This window comes from Cyprinodon tularosa, unplaced genomic scaffold (assembly GCF_016077235.1).
Source record: "Cyprinodon tularosa strain WSP-4 unplaced genomic scaffold, ASM1607723v1 ctg515, whole genome shotgun sequence".
Taxonomy (NCBI): domain Eukaryota; kingdom Metazoa; phylum Chordata; class Actinopteri; order Cyprinodontiformes; family Cyprinodontidae; genus Cyprinodon; species Cyprinodon tularosa.
In genome coordinates, this window is record NW_024039247.1 from 396809 (window position 1) to 412854 (window position 16046).

Below are 16046 nucleotides of genomic sequence, written 5' to 3' on the forward strand. Positions count from 1 at the left end.
AATTATCACACCAGTATATGCCAAAAACAAAAACCATTATCAAAACACTATAAAAACAAAACATAATATTATGTACAGGTTTACTTTTTGTACATAAATCTTGCCCTTCTGAGGCTTTGTGAAGACAAATCTGTGTTTTGTATGGTCCAATGTTGTATCACAAACCTAAAAAAAATAATGTAGCAGTTTAATCATAGAAGCTGTTAGACAGCTTTATACTTTTTTAATATCGAGAAACTATTTATTTTCTGTAAATGTGTTTATTTAAGAGCAACTATGCAAATTAACATCTAGAAAAAGTACATTATATTATATTATTTTCCTTGTGAATCCCAGATTGTTCATGCTTCTTTTTCTTGTCTGAAAAAGTTCTACCTGTCTTTATCCATGCTGGGTCAGATCCTGCAGTGTGAAAAGGGCAGGTTGTCAAGGCAGCAGAATAAAATCGTTAGCCTCACTACATGCAGTTAGCCAAGCCTTGTAAACCAGATCCCGAAAAAAGGTCCTGTCTTTTGGACTGCTCATTAATTTGGATGTTTAGTTGATCAGGTCAAAACAGTTTCACCTCTTGGTAAGTTTGTGTCCCTCCCGCGACTTGACCTGTCAATCATAGCAGTTGTCTGTGACAAGACTTCCTGTCACCTCAGGGCATGACTTGGGTGCGCCAAGAGATCTCCTATACTTCTGTATTGCAGAGGAGCTGCTGCGCATATACAACTTTTAACAAAAGTCAATCGGCAAACATTTTTGCGCGCGAGGGCAGAAATACGTCACCAATCCGATGAAAAGTGAAATGACGATTTACACATCATTAAAGACTAAAAAATTTTTGTCCTGCATTTCTAAAAGATATGTATCAATATATTTCGAAATATTTTAATTTTATAATTAAATTTTCATTTTTTATTTTTATTTTTTATTATGTCTCAATCGAGGTCATTGGGCTGGTGGGGAGGCGCCCTAGTGCCCTCTATTGGCCGCCACTGGTTCAGTATAACCTGTGCAACTCTATCGGCCTTATCAAAAAGAAAGTTTTAAGCCTAGCCTTATAAGTAGACAGGGTGTTGCCTCATGAACTAAAGCTGGTAGTTGGTTCCACAGGAGAGGAGTCTGATAACTAAAAGATCTTCCTCCTTTCCTACTTATAGAACCTAAAATAAAGACTTTTTAACCAAAAAGTTATCAAATTAGTTCTTCCTTCAAGGCTTCAGTCATCACATCAATGGTTGTATCTACTCTTATGTATTAACAAAAAAATAAATAAATCAGATTATACTTATGTAAAAAAAGTTTGCTTAACTTATTTTTCAATAAAACAGGGTATTTGCACTAAAGTTTTCAGTTGGTTACAAAAATGGTATCCAAAAGGAGTTGGGTACTTTATAAAAGATAACACTGATTATGTTTTTGTAGCTTTTCTGAGTTACTGTTTACTGTGGAGTTTGTAAATCAGCTCTGCTCAGATAAAAGTTGATTGCCGTTAGCTACTATGAAGGCCCTACACCTCATTGCCTTTTTATTTTATTACGGTCAGCGTTGTCTGATTGAAGCATCCTGCTACATTCAACGATATCAACAGGCCCAGAGAGTACTTTGTCAAAACGAAATGCCCAATGTAGCCAGGATAGCCGCTCAGAGAACTCCATCATTTACAAAGAAAATAAACAAATGAGGGGTATTATCCCCGGAACGCCCACTAAAACAAAATAGCCCTTCCACAAGGACGAGGCTAAAGGACGGTGTTTACAAAATCCTCATTAAGGAAACTGTGAGATAACACACAGGCTACTGCATCACACAAAGTTAGAGAGCAGGCAGGCACACACACACACACACACCACAAAGAGACCATAAGCACTGTCCAATGTGAAGCCCACCATATCACAGATAAGGGACAGAAACCCAGAGCAAGGAAGAGAGGCAAGCACAGGCAGAGTCTGACAGAGAAGAGGACGCAACAGAGATGAGTCGGATAGACAAAGGCAAGCCTTGGCCACCCTGTCAACGCAACCACCGTCCTGTTGCAAGGAACTTCAAAAGGTGCGCATGAGAATAATTATTGCGACATCTGGAGAGGAGCACTAGGAGAACACATCCCTAAAGAGCGATTCAAGTTAGTCAATGCAAGGGTCAATGTCTCTTCAGCTGGTGCATTGTTCAGGCTGTAGATAAACTAATTCCACCTTGATTAAACTCTTGGACGATACAGAATTATTTTCTGGCCTTTTTGCTTGAGCAGATCTCTAGGCCATTGGCATAGACTAAATTGCTGCAGATTTTTTTCTCCCATGGCGAGCATTTGGGTCTCTCAACTGGGAACCATTTGCACATCCAAGACGTTGTTCTTGCTGTTTTCCTTCCTACTGCTACAGGAGCCTCTGTTTGGAAACAGCAGCCCCATCTCTAACGCTCATCAAAGATATCGTCCTGCCCCAGGACTGGGTGACGGGCATGGAGGGGTGGTGGATCCAATGCTGTTGGAGCAAGATGATAGCACGAAGATGCAAAATCTACTGGAGAGTCTGAAAGAGCAGTTTCTGAGGACATTTAATCTGTCCGTTATGGGTCCTTCATCCCTGCAACCTGGAAGTGCACGAGAGGATCCACCTGAGTACATGATGGAGCTGTACAACCGCTTTGCTAATGACCATACTGCCATGCCCACAGCCAACATCATACGCAGTTTCAAAAATGAAGGTAAGGTCTCACTACATGATTGGTTGGAATAAAAAAAATATATATATGTGCTAGTTTGTGTTAAAAATCAAAGGGATTTCCATAGTGAAACTTAGGGAGAAGTAGTTTCTTCCATTTTTGCTATTTTTGCAAGCTTGTACCAGTGTTAGTTTTTTCTACTTGTGTACAAAACTTTGACTTTAGTAATTGCCAATATTATTTTTGTGCAAGTTTGGTGCTTAGTTTGAATAAGATAGAAGGTAAATGTATTTTGCTTTGGGATATCTGCCTATATATTCCCAGTTCAGCGGAAATTTTGTAAAAAAAAATAAAATAAAAAACAGATGCAACACAGAGCTCTAACCTCCATTGCCTTTTCTTTGCCTAGATTTAAATCCAAGTGACATGGGTGTTGGAGGGGTGAGACGCCACCCGCTGCTCTTCAATGTGTCAATCCCCCATCACGAGCGCATCACGGCAGCTGAACTACGCCTATACACCCTTGTACAGACTGACCGACACCTCTACGCCGGTGTTGACCGTAAGGTCACCATCTATGAACTGACATCGCATGACTGGTTTAACATGACAGCCGAAAAGCTAATGAGGGGAGACGAGTTTGCAGAGATAGGCAAGCGGACTGATGTTTTGGAACTGGCTTCACGTCAGGTGTTTGGGACAGATAATGGCTGGGAAGCTTTTGACTTAACTGCTGCCGTGCAGCGTTGGAGTAAATCTGATGGAGCAACAACACACCGATTGGAGGTGCACATTTCCAGCATTGCTAATGAAGAAAATGCTGAGAGTATGAAAGGGACCAGCAAAGATGAGGGTCCAGCTGAAGATGACATGAGGATTGAAAATAGCCCAGAGGAAAAACATAAACCCCTCCTAATTGTTTTTTCTGATGATCAGAGCAGTGATCACCGTGATGACAAGCGTGAGTTGAACGAGATGATTGACCACGAGACCTCGAGTGCCGTTCTTCAAAATGACTATGGGACAGAAAGTGGTGGGCTTTGGGGTGAGGATAGGAATGAGGCTGAACCAGATGAGGAAGATCTTATCCAGATGCGTTCCAACCTTATCTATGACACGACATCCCGCATTCGCCGTAATGCCAAAGGAAATCACTGCAAGAAGCAATCTCTGTATGTAGAATTTAAGGACATTGGCTGGGATAGCTGGATCCTTGCACCCAGTGGTTATGACGCCTTTGAATGTGCCGGCATTTGTTCATACCCATTGACAAAGCATGTCACACCTACCAAACATGCCATAATCCAGACTCTGGTAAACATCAACAGTCCCCAGAAGGCTGCACGAGCCTGTTGCGTGCCCACCAAATTAGAGCCCATCTCCCTGCTCTACCTGGATGAAAAAGGCGTGGTCACCTACAAGTACAATTATGAGGGAATGGTGGTAGCAGAGTGCGGCTGCAGATAGTCCATGCAGACAGATATTCAAATACTCTGAAAAGTCTTACCACAACAGGAAGATACGAAACACAAACAGCAAGAAATTGAGCCAAAATCTCTGAGAAGTGAAAGAGACGGTGAAAGGAATCTCAAGATTTAAACTGTGAGACCAGAAGTGCTCATCTAAAACTGATGAACATTTGTGCCCTGCAAGAGGGCAAACTTGTATTTTTTAACCATAAAATAAAACAAGTACTTAATTTTGAAGTGGAGAGGCATGAATTTTAGTCACTAGTTGTAGAGCTGTACAACAGATCTACAGCCAGTTTAGTTCCTAATACTGAAAAAGGATTTCTGAATCAACTGAGCCTTTTTTTCAATCAGCACAGACCGGTGGGAATGAGTGGGTCAGTCATCCTCCTTCCTCTTTGCTCCCCTGACATCTGTCTTCCTCTCTACTTATCTCTGGCCTCCCCATGCAATGCAAACACTAATCAGCACTTCATGTGCCTTGGTAAGGTGAAATGCCCTGTCTCTGGCAACCTGACAAGCCGTGAACTCTACAGGCCCAGCTACTGTCTGATACGTGAGCTCTGTGCTGAGGTCCGGTTGGAAGTGGTTGTTTATCTTGATCCTGCTTCCCAATTCACATGGCTATTTTCCACTCCCAGGAATCACTGTGATAGCAAGGTGTTGGTGGTTGAAAAATATGTGCACCACCACTAAGGCCTGGTGGACTTGAGGCCATTCAGGGTAACCTTTGATGCAGTAGTGACATTGGAAAGTGAAGAAGTGGTCCAGGGATTGTCGGAGTTTCAAAGCAAATTTTTCATCTAACTGACTTGTGTTACTCTGGCGATTCTACATTTAATTAAGTAATCGATTACTTTTTGAAAACATTTTGATCAAAAACTGACTTTAAATCTGAGATAAATGTGGCAGAGAATCCGAACACGCAATATAAATTTCCTAAAAGAAATACTTCCCTTTGTTATAAGCCATTTGTCGTGTCTGCTGCTTGTGTCAAATAAAATACTATTTATTGTTCTAATTTATTAATTTCTACAACAGAGTAAATGATTACATATGTATATTTGTAAGTGAGAATAGAGATTTTATGCTTATGACAATGCAATTGCAGCACAAGTTATATTTTGTTGGGAAGAGAAATGTTAACAGTTGTAAAATAAATAAAAAAGTACTCCAATAACTGTTTGTCACTGTCTCAATAATATAAGGTGTAATATTAAGATGCATATTTCATATAGTTTTAGGAGTTAACATTTTTAGTGACATCAGGTTTTGATGTATACCGTGATAGAAATATTTTTATTTTACTTTCTCTAGCATCACTCGGAGTGTCTTGAACTGTCAGCTGTCTTTGCCATTATATCATGATGAAGCTGTTGGAGCAGACACAGAAGGCATTGCTGACATTCAGATCATTCATACCACCGATATCAGCTCTAAGGTCATAGTTCATGTTCAACACACAAACAAAGAAACCATGGGAAATAAGGGGAAGGCATTCTAATGAAGAAAACGGGGGCCTGTTGTCTTCACCGACACTGACAGGCTGTAGACAGCTATGAGGAGGATATGGAACCAATTACATATTTCCAGGTGGAAATCTTGGTCTTGAATTGTTGACCAGCTGATAAATTGATTATTTCAGATTGTTGTTTAAAAAAACATTGGGTGCTTAAAAGATTTTTTCTCTTGCTTCTCTTTCTTATTTTAGTGTTTTGAATAGTTACGAAAAACCCTCTCAAGATCCAATAGGGCACATTGCAAAAGCTTACAATTTTATAAACAATCTTAAGATTTTGATCAGGAGTATATCAATTTCTTAAGATATGCGTCATTAGGATACAGTGAAGTGGTTCGATAAACAGTTCGTGTCAATATTAACACAGACTACATCAGCCAGAGAGAAGATTATTGAAAAGTCAGTGACCTGGACTGGGTTGTCCTATATTATTCTAAAGTATCCCTGACATGTTCAAAACTTATGCAACAAACTTTATCCAAGCCTTAACATCATTTTATTTTGGCAGTGAAGTCATGGGTTGTGAGCTTAAATAGATTCCCTTGGGTTTTGGTGAATTTTCATTTTTTTATTAACAATATTTTCACTCATCTGTCATAAATCATATGATAGGCACCCTAATAGTAGCTTCTTTTCCCCTCTGGATTATGTGAATCAGCATCACTCATTGGGACAATAATTTTAAAGACAACTTTAAAATAACAACTGCCTTAAAGGTATTCTGGAGGGTTTTTGTGAATTTCTTGAAAGCTAATTTCTCCTCGTGCACGCTCTGTTTAAAAGTTGCTGTTCTCATGGCTCATACAATCTTACTGTGCCTGAAAGTCTGCCCTAAACCCTAAATCCCTCAATCACTATATAGAGTGTGGACTATATAGTTTATAGCAACTTCAATTAATCTACCATTTGGACAGATGGTCACTTAACGCCTCCTTCACTGTGCATAATTCCAATATATATCTGCCTCTTCTGAGGCCTTTCTTTTCTTTTCATACACTTCGTAGACACTTTTTTCATTATGATCCTCGACCATTTTCAAAGAACCATGGTGAGAAAGATGAGCTTCAATGACTGTCTGAAACTGTAGCTCACCTCATATATATGCCTGAAAGTACACATGCACAGAAAAAGATAGCTACCAGGACCAGCACGCAGGAGTTTGGAGTTACTAATCGGTTTTAGTCTATCCCTAACTTTCTTTGCATTCCTACCCATATATTTTATTCTTTTTGTTCAATAATTCCAACCTGTGAGCCAAACCCTAAACTGTGGACTAATATTATTCAAGTTTTTGTTCGTAGAAGAATTGCTTGAAAGTTTGCAAAAAATTTTTGCGAAATTTTCTTGGTGGACCCATAAAAAAATAAAATAAAATAAAATAAAATAAAATAAATAAATATATATATATATATATATATATATATATATATATATATATATATATATATATATATATATATATATATATATATATATATATATATATATATATATAAAACTATATTTACTTACTTTTAATACTGTAAATCATTGGAGTTTGAGGTTTTAATGGTACTCTATACTAACAATTCATGTCCTGACTGGATGCTACATCTCTGCAACTGTAAACTGGCAAAGGTCCAATAAAGACAAGTGCATGTTTTTTTGTTTCTGAATGAAAACAGTTGGAAAAAAATCTATATAAGCAAAGGCTATCGAGAAAGGTTAATGACTACAGTTTCACAAACTTTGTGAGTGTAAAAAGAAGAGGGCTCATCTATTTCAGGCTCTCTAATTGGATATTTACAGAAATCTAGAAGAAATATGAATCTGGCCTTTGTCTTCTGATGGCAGCCATAGTGGGGAGATGTTGAAATGGGAAGTTTGCAGCATGTGGTCTGCTGATAAGGATGGCTTAGGCTTGCTCTGGGCTTTTTCAAGTTCTTGTTTTGAAGAGGGTGTCTGTGTCAAAAACATTCGAGGCTGTCAGTCCGTTGTTACACTGCAGGTTACAACCAATATGTTCACACACACAATATGTTCAGAAGCACACAAAAGGTAAACAATTCAAGCAGAAGTTATTGAGCAGACAATTAAAAAGTTCTTCAAAATCCTGAAATTCTCAGCCTGACATCATGACGCCTGCTCCTGGGGATCGACGTGCCTCTCGCTGTGAACGTGTGTTTTTGGTGCCACCCAAAGCTGCAAGACTCGCCCTAACTCTGACGTGGGGTCTGTAATAGGGCCTGATTGTTTCCTGCTTTGGGTCGTGATTTTTATCGTTTCATCTCTTGGCAACTCCGCCACCCACCAACTCATCTCTCACTATGTTCTAGAAACTTTTTTTTTTCCCAGGAAAAGCACAGTTTGCTCAATCCCTGCTCCATGTTCACATGCAAAATTACCTCCAAATGCTCCTGCACCTTTCAACAGCTTGGATTGGTTGTTGCACAATTACTTTAAGCTTGTTGAAAGTGTTGGTCATTAAATACAGATGTTCTGTTTAGGTTTGGCAAAATTATGCAGCTCTTAGGAACCCCACAGGAACATTTGTTTCTTCATAACAAGTAATAACTTTAGGGCCAATAGGGATTCTAAATTGAAGGAACATTCTTCCAAGAATTCAGAGTTCAATGGTTGTTTCTTTTTTATTTAAAAGCTGCAGATTTTCTGTTGTTCAGAACTTAATTTATAAAAGGAGACACTAATGTTTAAGTGTAAATCCAGATAAATATTGCCCAGGAATGTATGCCCATGGCACGTCTGAGACCTGAATAGGGTTGTATAAATAACTAGCAAAAAGAGGTCATTTAAGCTCTTTTTGTATTTTCACACTGTCTTTTTTCCCCCTCAAAATGTGTGATGTGTGTGTGCACCCCATTACATATCTCTTTCTCCTAACTCATGATGTGCCTACACCAGATGTATTAAATTTGAATGTTAGACTCTTTTACAGAAACCCTATTATCTCAGTTATTCTCAGTCCTTGTCAAATTCTATTTTTGATCTTTTAGGTTAAAATGTATTTGCTGTGTTTGCATTGAAAGGCTTTTTCCAACTGTTTGGACGTCATGTTGCTATTTAAGAAATGCTTGACATTCCGTCATTATTTTCCTTTGTTCCCATTTACAGGACTCAGTTTTCCTCATTGCTGGCATAATGCAGAGTTCTTTATATTTTTGGCGTAGCTTCAATGATGAGGTGCAAAAAAACCTGTCCTTGGCCAATCATTCTAATCCTTTTCTGACCTAAAAGAGCAGAAGTGTGTGAATCACAAGGAACTGGCTTAATGTAAAGATCAGACAGCAGAGAAGCCCAGTGCACCTAGATTACTGACTGCAGTCGAAAAAAACAAAACTTATAAAAAAAAGGAAACACAAAGTCTAGTTTACCTTCTTATACTTTGATCACACTATAGGAACCACCATAGATCTATGGAGAAAATAGCTTTGAGTGTTCTAGTTTGGTTATCAGATTCTCTTCTTCTTACCTCTAGTATACATATGTCACAGTAAAGTCAATTTGAAGAAAAGAGAAGAAATCTTCAGAGTGGTGAAAGTGTCAGACCCTCCACGATGTTAGTTGAGTAGCAAAGCTACTCAAATTGAAAGGTTTACCCATTGGGACCTTTAAAAATTGATCCCTTGAAATGAAACTTGAAATGAGAAAAAGTTGCTTTATTTTAATGTATTCTCTTTTAAAAAGAACCCCAGTTACTCCTTTTATGGATCGAAGTTAAGTTTTCAATTCAATTTCAATTCAGTTTATTTATAAAGCGCCAAATTTCAAAGTTTTCTATCAAAGAACCAGCTGATTGCATCCACTCATTGACACTTCAGCAATCCCTTAAACTAACCATGCTTGTAGCAACAGTTGAGAGAAAAACTCCCTTTTAACAGAAAGATATCTCCAGTAGAACCAGGCTCAGTGTGATTCAATAAGTTAAAATAGTAGGTATTAATAATTAGACCATAAGAGAATTAATGGAGATAAATTCATAGTATTGAAAAAGGAAATACTTTAAATGCAAAAATTCATAACACTGGGTAATCTATAAAATAATCTGATTTGAAAAGGGTTAAAATGCTATGAAATGTTTTGCTTAACTCAGGACAACGTGAGCAAATCTAACTATAAGCAAAAAGGAAAGTTTGAAGCCTAACCTAACTAGAAACCTCAAAAACAATTCTCTCAATAGATCAACAGGGAGGCAAATGGCAAAATTTTGAATGGATTCACAAAATAAATATTTTTATTCTCTGAGGGTTTTTTGAAATAGTAAATGTGCTAAAGAGGAGGTGAAAACATATTTACAATATCAAATGTATCTACAACACCCATCATTGTTATACACAATTATGAGATACAAATTATCAAGCATTAAACACTAAATAAATTGGTACATAAAAGTAGCAGTAATAAAAGAAACACACTAAGACAAAATTAATATAGCAGATTCTGATTGGAGCCTTTTTTCAGGGAGCAGTATGGACAACAACAGAGGGGCAATATCGATGTGTGACACCATCAACAAATGTTATTTTGCTGATTTAAATGTTCCATCTACAAGGAGGTGGCGCCCCCTTGTGTTGTGCAGCTGAGGATCCTTACTGATAAATGAAAGAAAGTTTGAAACATCAGCTTTGATTTCCATCCATTCATTATCTTACACGCTTGTCCCAATTGGGGTCGCGAGGGGTGCTGGTGCCTATCTCCAGCAGTCAATGGGCGAGAGGCGGGGTACACCCTGGACAGGTTGCCAGTCCATCGCAGATCAGCTTTGATTTTCTCACTAGATTTAAGGTCTATTTAATACTATTTTCAGTAATCTTAATTACTGTAAATTTTTGCTCCAAATAAAAAAACAGAAATACCTTGGCAGAGTTTAAAGGACCTTTATTTATTTAGTACAAAAAAAAAACACATTGCTGATTCCTCCAAGTTATTAAACAGCAGTTATAAAATTATCAACTTTGCGTCCATTAATCTAAATTTAGATTTGTGGACAATAATTATCTCTTTTAATCTGTGGAAAGATCTAAATTTTTATAATATAACATTATTTTATTTAATATTCAGGACAGTAACAGAAAGTACTGCTAGGTACCTAAGATGAGCGGAGTGATGTATGCAGTTCAGTGCAGTGAGGAATGCTCTGATCTTTATATTGGAGAAACCAAACAACCTCTCCACAGACGCATGGCTCAACACAGGAGAGCTACCTGACTCGGTTTCCATCTACACTTTATGGACAAAGGACATTTTTGTGAGGACCAGAATGTTTAGATTTTGGACAAAGAAGACAGGTGGTTTGAAAGGGGTGTGAAGGAAGCCATTTATGTTAAGAGAGAAAAACCTACAATGCAGCAGTAGAAATTATTTCTCCTCAACCCCCATCGCAATGCCAACAATGACCCTAATGACCCCCTTTCAGAGGCATAAACCAGTATTGGGTATTGCAGGCTAACAAAGACCTGAATCGACTCCCCATTCCTAAGGGGTGGACCCATTCTTCTGGTTAAATTTGTATGTTGTCTAAGCCAAAACAAGGCTTTGTTTGGGCTACTCTATAAAGCTTGTAACTCGACGCTAATTCTGACATTTTGAATTAAAATAGCTTCCGAGATGGGAAGCGAAACATCTTCAAACTTGGAAAACAAAGTCCTGGTGATTTTTTATTTATTTTTTACTTTGAATGACTAATGACTGGATGACTGACAATCTTCACCAGCGTAAGATACTGCCATGTTTTAGAGTAGAGGAAACACTAATGGGAGTAGTATTTTAGTTGTAGATGATTCAATTAAAATGCTTTTATTTTATATATATTTTCAGTAAATGCATCTACTGATTTGATCCCCAATTACAAAATTTCATACTCATGTCGGTGATTATAGTTTTTTTTCACCCCATTAAAATGTTTTGCTCTTCTTCCCGACGTTCTCATACAGTCTTCCCCCCGCAAACATGCCAACAAGCCATTCAAAATACTCTTCATATCACAGTAGCCACACTCTTATCTATTACAAACGTATGTACATATAACAAACTCTTGTATGGTTAACAGTTAGGTTATCCCAGCTTTATTGATTTGTCCTTCATTTTCTGCAACTTGGCCTTCAGGGTGGTACAGTTTGTAGCACCATTGCCTTGCAGAAAGCTCCTATGTTCAGTTTGTGGCCTGAGGTCTTTCTGCATGAAATCCACATGCCCTCTTCAACATACTCAGTTTCTTTCTGGGCAGCACTGCAACAACAGGACTATTGGGTTGATTGCCATCTCTAAATTGACTTTAGATGCGAGTGTGTGTGTGCATGGTTATATATCCATGTGATGGAATAGTGAGCTGTTCAGGGTATACCTCATCTTAGGTATCAGCCCCCTGTGACCATGACGGACAAGTGATAGAAGATGGATGGATGGATGTCTTTGACTTGAGCGTTCACTTTATAAAACCACAAAGTTGTCTCATTCTGAATGTTGCACTGATGCACAGTAGGTACCAAAAAGAAAATCCCAGTGAGTAAAGTAGGGGGCAAAGTTGGTATTCTGCTTATTGTGATGGGCCTGGTGATAGGGGGCTCCTCCCATACAGGGAAGCAGCTTGTGCAGAGCCCAGGGCAGGTTGTAGCCACAGTGGTCCTCCACTGCCATCCAGCTGTTGAGGAAGTGGAACAGTGCTTCACTGAGTGGGTGGCAGCCCAGCATCCAGGCACTGCCCAAAGCAAGCAGTAGCAGCGACAGTAGCTCAGCTGAGCTAGCATCCTGGGCTGCCAACGCGAAAGGGACGTGGTGCTGGTGGTGCATTTGATGGACGGTCCGATACAACCATGGAACCCTGATAAAGAACACAAACATGTTTGGATCAGTAACTTTGTGGTCCATGGAGAAAATGCATTCAATAGGTCAGGTCTCAGTGCTTCATTTAAATAATAATTACATTTCAATAATCACAAAATTATCTACTAAATCATCACAATACCCAAGTGGAGGTACTGCTACACGTGTTTATATGTCTTTCTTGTACACATGAAAGGTGGGTATGGTGCTTTATTGTGTTTGAATCCGATTTTTTTTTTCTCTTTTGAGATTCTTCCATGTGTAATAATTTTAAGGAAACAAAAAAATGACACTCTCCTCAATGAGAGCAGTGTCATTAGCAAAACATAGAATAACACAATGGTTATGCTAATAATGGGCTCACTGTCAATAACTTTTCTATCTTTGATCATAAACTAAAAACTGTGACTCAAACCTATAGCTAAGACTCGCACATGATCTTGAAGTACCAAATTTAATTTGATTTAGTTTCTTGGCAAGAGAAGGACCTCTGGTTAAAAAAAAAAAAAAGTCACAGTCAGAGAAACTGGACTACACTGAAAAACAGGCTGATCTTCAACATCTTTAAACAAAGGTGCAGATGGAAGCAGCACAGCTGATATTTCTCTTTGTTTCAGAACCTTGTTTCCACTTAGGATCAGTTAAGCTCCACAAACTCTGACATTCATTGATTAATTACTGTAATACAAGAACAGTGGGCTCTTTCTAAATGAAAGGATGAAATAAGAAGTTTAATTTATCCAGCTGCATCAGCTCAGGACTCAATGACCCCTGACTTTTGGGAGTTTTAGTTACGTAGAGAGAAAACTATTATTATTATTATTGCTGAACTTGATGTTCATCCTTAATGCAGTGCAGCACTGACTACATTTTATTCCACAAATACCTGTTGAGTGGCTCATTATGGTTTCACTGACCAGGTACTAGATATTCGACTTCCAAATCATGCTGGTGAAGATTCCCAGTCATCCAGGTCATAGTCATTCCAAAAAAGTAAAAAAAAAAAAAAAACACTGGACATTGTTTTTCAAGACATTTTGCCATAACAAAAGCCTTGTTATGGCTTAGAAAAGGCTTTTGTTTGGGCCCCCTTTATGAGCATAGAACTCCATGCTACTCCAGACATTTTGAATTGAGAAAGCTTCCTGGATAAGGAGCGAAACGTCTTCAAACTTGGGAAAAAAAGTCCAGTGGATTGTTTTTTAACTTTTTACTCAGTTTATTTACATAGCACCAATTCACAACACATGCCATCTCAAGGCACTTTACAGTTCACCAGAATTTTACACTTTTACACATTGAACATGTGTAAAAGTGCACTTTGAGGCCCCCTGTGCTGCCAAGTAACACAGAAGATCCAGTCAGAGCCAGACATCGCTGCTGCTGGGAATGATGAAGACAAAGGTTATAGGAGAACAGAAACAAACTGATATTAAAAATCAGTTGCTGGATTTTGCGTAATGCGTAACAAGCCCTGCGTGCGTAAAGTGCCACTCCAGATGGAAATAATCTCTGACCCCTTGAGATTTGATGAAACCCAGCTTCAGTTAATGATCTAGAAATCACTCTGAGGTTTATGAGGCTCCAAGTCATCTTAGGTGATAGGTTTTATTCTGTCATTTAAAACTGTTCACTCTAAAAGAGAGGGTCCTCTCTCTTCTCTTTCTCATGTGCCTGCATCTTCTCTAGGTAATGATCACATCTGCCTCCCTGTTAAAAATTGTTTTCTACTTCATTGTGGATCTCTGCACTTACCACATTATCAATTATCATTTGCATCCCTCCCTCCTTTAAATGGAATTTGAGCTGAAACCTGAAATGTTCGAGACCAACATAGATAACAGGTGCCAGGTGGTGTTATTTAACTGAGCAATCCTGCACACATCAGCGCATCATTCATACCTGGTTGTGATGAGAAAACCTTGCAAAGCCAGGCTGATCAGAATCTCTATACAGCTTATCATACACCTAAAATAAAACTCGATCAGACTATGTTTGTCTATCATGTTGGTTTGTTGCTGCTCCTACAGAAGGAGCACTCTTTGAGGGGTATATATAGAATGTTGAGTGCACTGTATATTGGGGCCATAAATAAGTACATCATGAGAACAAGTTTGGGCTCGAATTAGTATGTTGTGGGAATGTTTTGCTCTGTACTTTTTAAACTATGATTAAGTTTTTCAAGTTGCATTTTTTTCAGATTCATATCTATTTCATAGCCTCTTAAAGCCTCTCTGTGTGCAAAACTGTAAATTCTAGCATGTAATTTGCTTTGTTATTTCATAAACATAAAACATAATCCTATTGACATCAATATATTGCAGCCTTTACCAATCACACTCACCAAAATGCTGCAGAATATACAATGTTTACATTTTTTTTTTCCATCAATCTGTTCATTGAATAATATCAAACGTTTTACATACATTTATTTAGTTACAGTTCAATTTAAAGTTCCAATAACTGGAAAGTTATCCAAATTCTTAGTTTAGATTAGAAAAATACTGCAAGGTTACATTGACCGGTCTCAAATTATTATACAGTAGCTAAGTTACTATTATGTTTTTGGAGAAGTAACTAGTAACGTTAGTATTAAGGTTCCTAACACCATAAATCAGCATCTGATCACTGTAGCCTGCCTGTAAGTCCAACAGGACCTTGGGCCAATTCTCTTTCAGCATTTAATGTTGGAAGACTGTCCACACAATGCTTCCCTTACAATGCTTAAACACATTAGATCTGGTAATGGTGCAGCAGCGTTTTATTTATTTTAAAAACATGCATCCATGTGTTTATCTGCTGATATGTTTACAATTTGCATAACTGCATTTTAAAGTAGACTCTTTAACAGAATAAACATATTTCTCACCTGTGCATAGAGTAGTGCCATATAAAGAAGAGCGTGTCAAACAGCAGGAAGCATGCCAGCACCTCCACAAACAGCTGCCAGCATGTAGGGGCCAGCTCCGGAAAGTTGGGGCTTCTCAGCAGCTGGAGGAGCGCCGCTGCTGGCAGCACCGCTGTGGTGTATTTGAAGAGGACCCTGCAGAAACACTGGAACCACCGCTGGAGGGACGGCGGGGGCCCGGAGCCTGCCGCGATCCTCCAGGAGCGGACGCGCTGACACACGCGCCCCAGCGCGTCCAGAAAGAAGAAAGGCGCACAGAGCGCCAGGTGAGTCAGGAAGGCGCAGGATGCGGCCAGGTAAGGAGAAAGCTGGATGTGACGCTGCCCTGCTCTCACGCTCTCCCACAGACCCTGCAGGATGGGCGCATGTGGATCCCCGAGCTCCTGGATGGGGTCAGTCATCCTTTTGTCTGTCACATTACATAACATCCCTTGCGCGCCTGGCTTTTCTTCTCTTTGAGAGTTTTTTCTTCGCCTTCCTCCGCTCACTGAACAGGCTTCTGCTGGAGGATCCTGAGTCACCCCACACTACAGTAGGGTAGGAGGGGCCCCGGGCCCACATGCTATAATTCAACACGTCTGTCTTATTGAGCAATGGCACCACCTCAGCTGGTGGCTGGAAAGGTAGGGGAATTCAGACCATGAATAAAGATTAGATCATTAGTTTTAGGCCATTA

At 39.0% G+C, this 16046-nt stretch overlaps 2 protein-coding genes across 2 annotated transcripts; one reads left to right on the forward strand and one right to left on the reverse strand.

Annotated features, from left to right (window-relative positions):
- Window positions 1-1848: 1848 nt before the first annotated feature.
- On the forward strand, window positions 1849-5296 carry bmp10 (bone morphogenetic protein 10). The gene is made up of 2 exons (XM_038303635.1): window positions 1849-2697; window positions 3065-5296. The coding sequence occupies exons 1-2, from the start codon at window positions 2289-2291 to the stop codon at window positions 4120-4122; spliced, it is 1467 nt and encodes a 488-aa protein (XP_038159563.1). The 5' UTR covers window positions 1849-2288; the 3' UTR covers window positions 4123-5296.
- Window positions 5297-11404: 6108 nt separating this feature from the next.
- Window positions 11405-15963, reverse strand: ch25hl3 (cholesterol 25-hydroxylase like 3). Its single transcript, XM_038303639.1, has 2 exons — window positions 15332-15963; window positions 11405-12460 (listed from the first exon to the last, which is right to left on the reverse strand). The coding sequence occupies exons 1-2, from the start codon at window positions 15796-15798 to the stop codon at window positions 12091-12093; spliced, it is 837 nt and encodes a 278-aa protein (XP_038159567.1). The 5' UTR covers window positions 15799-15963; the 3' UTR covers window positions 11405-12090.
- Window positions 15964-16046: the final 83 nt, after the last annotated feature.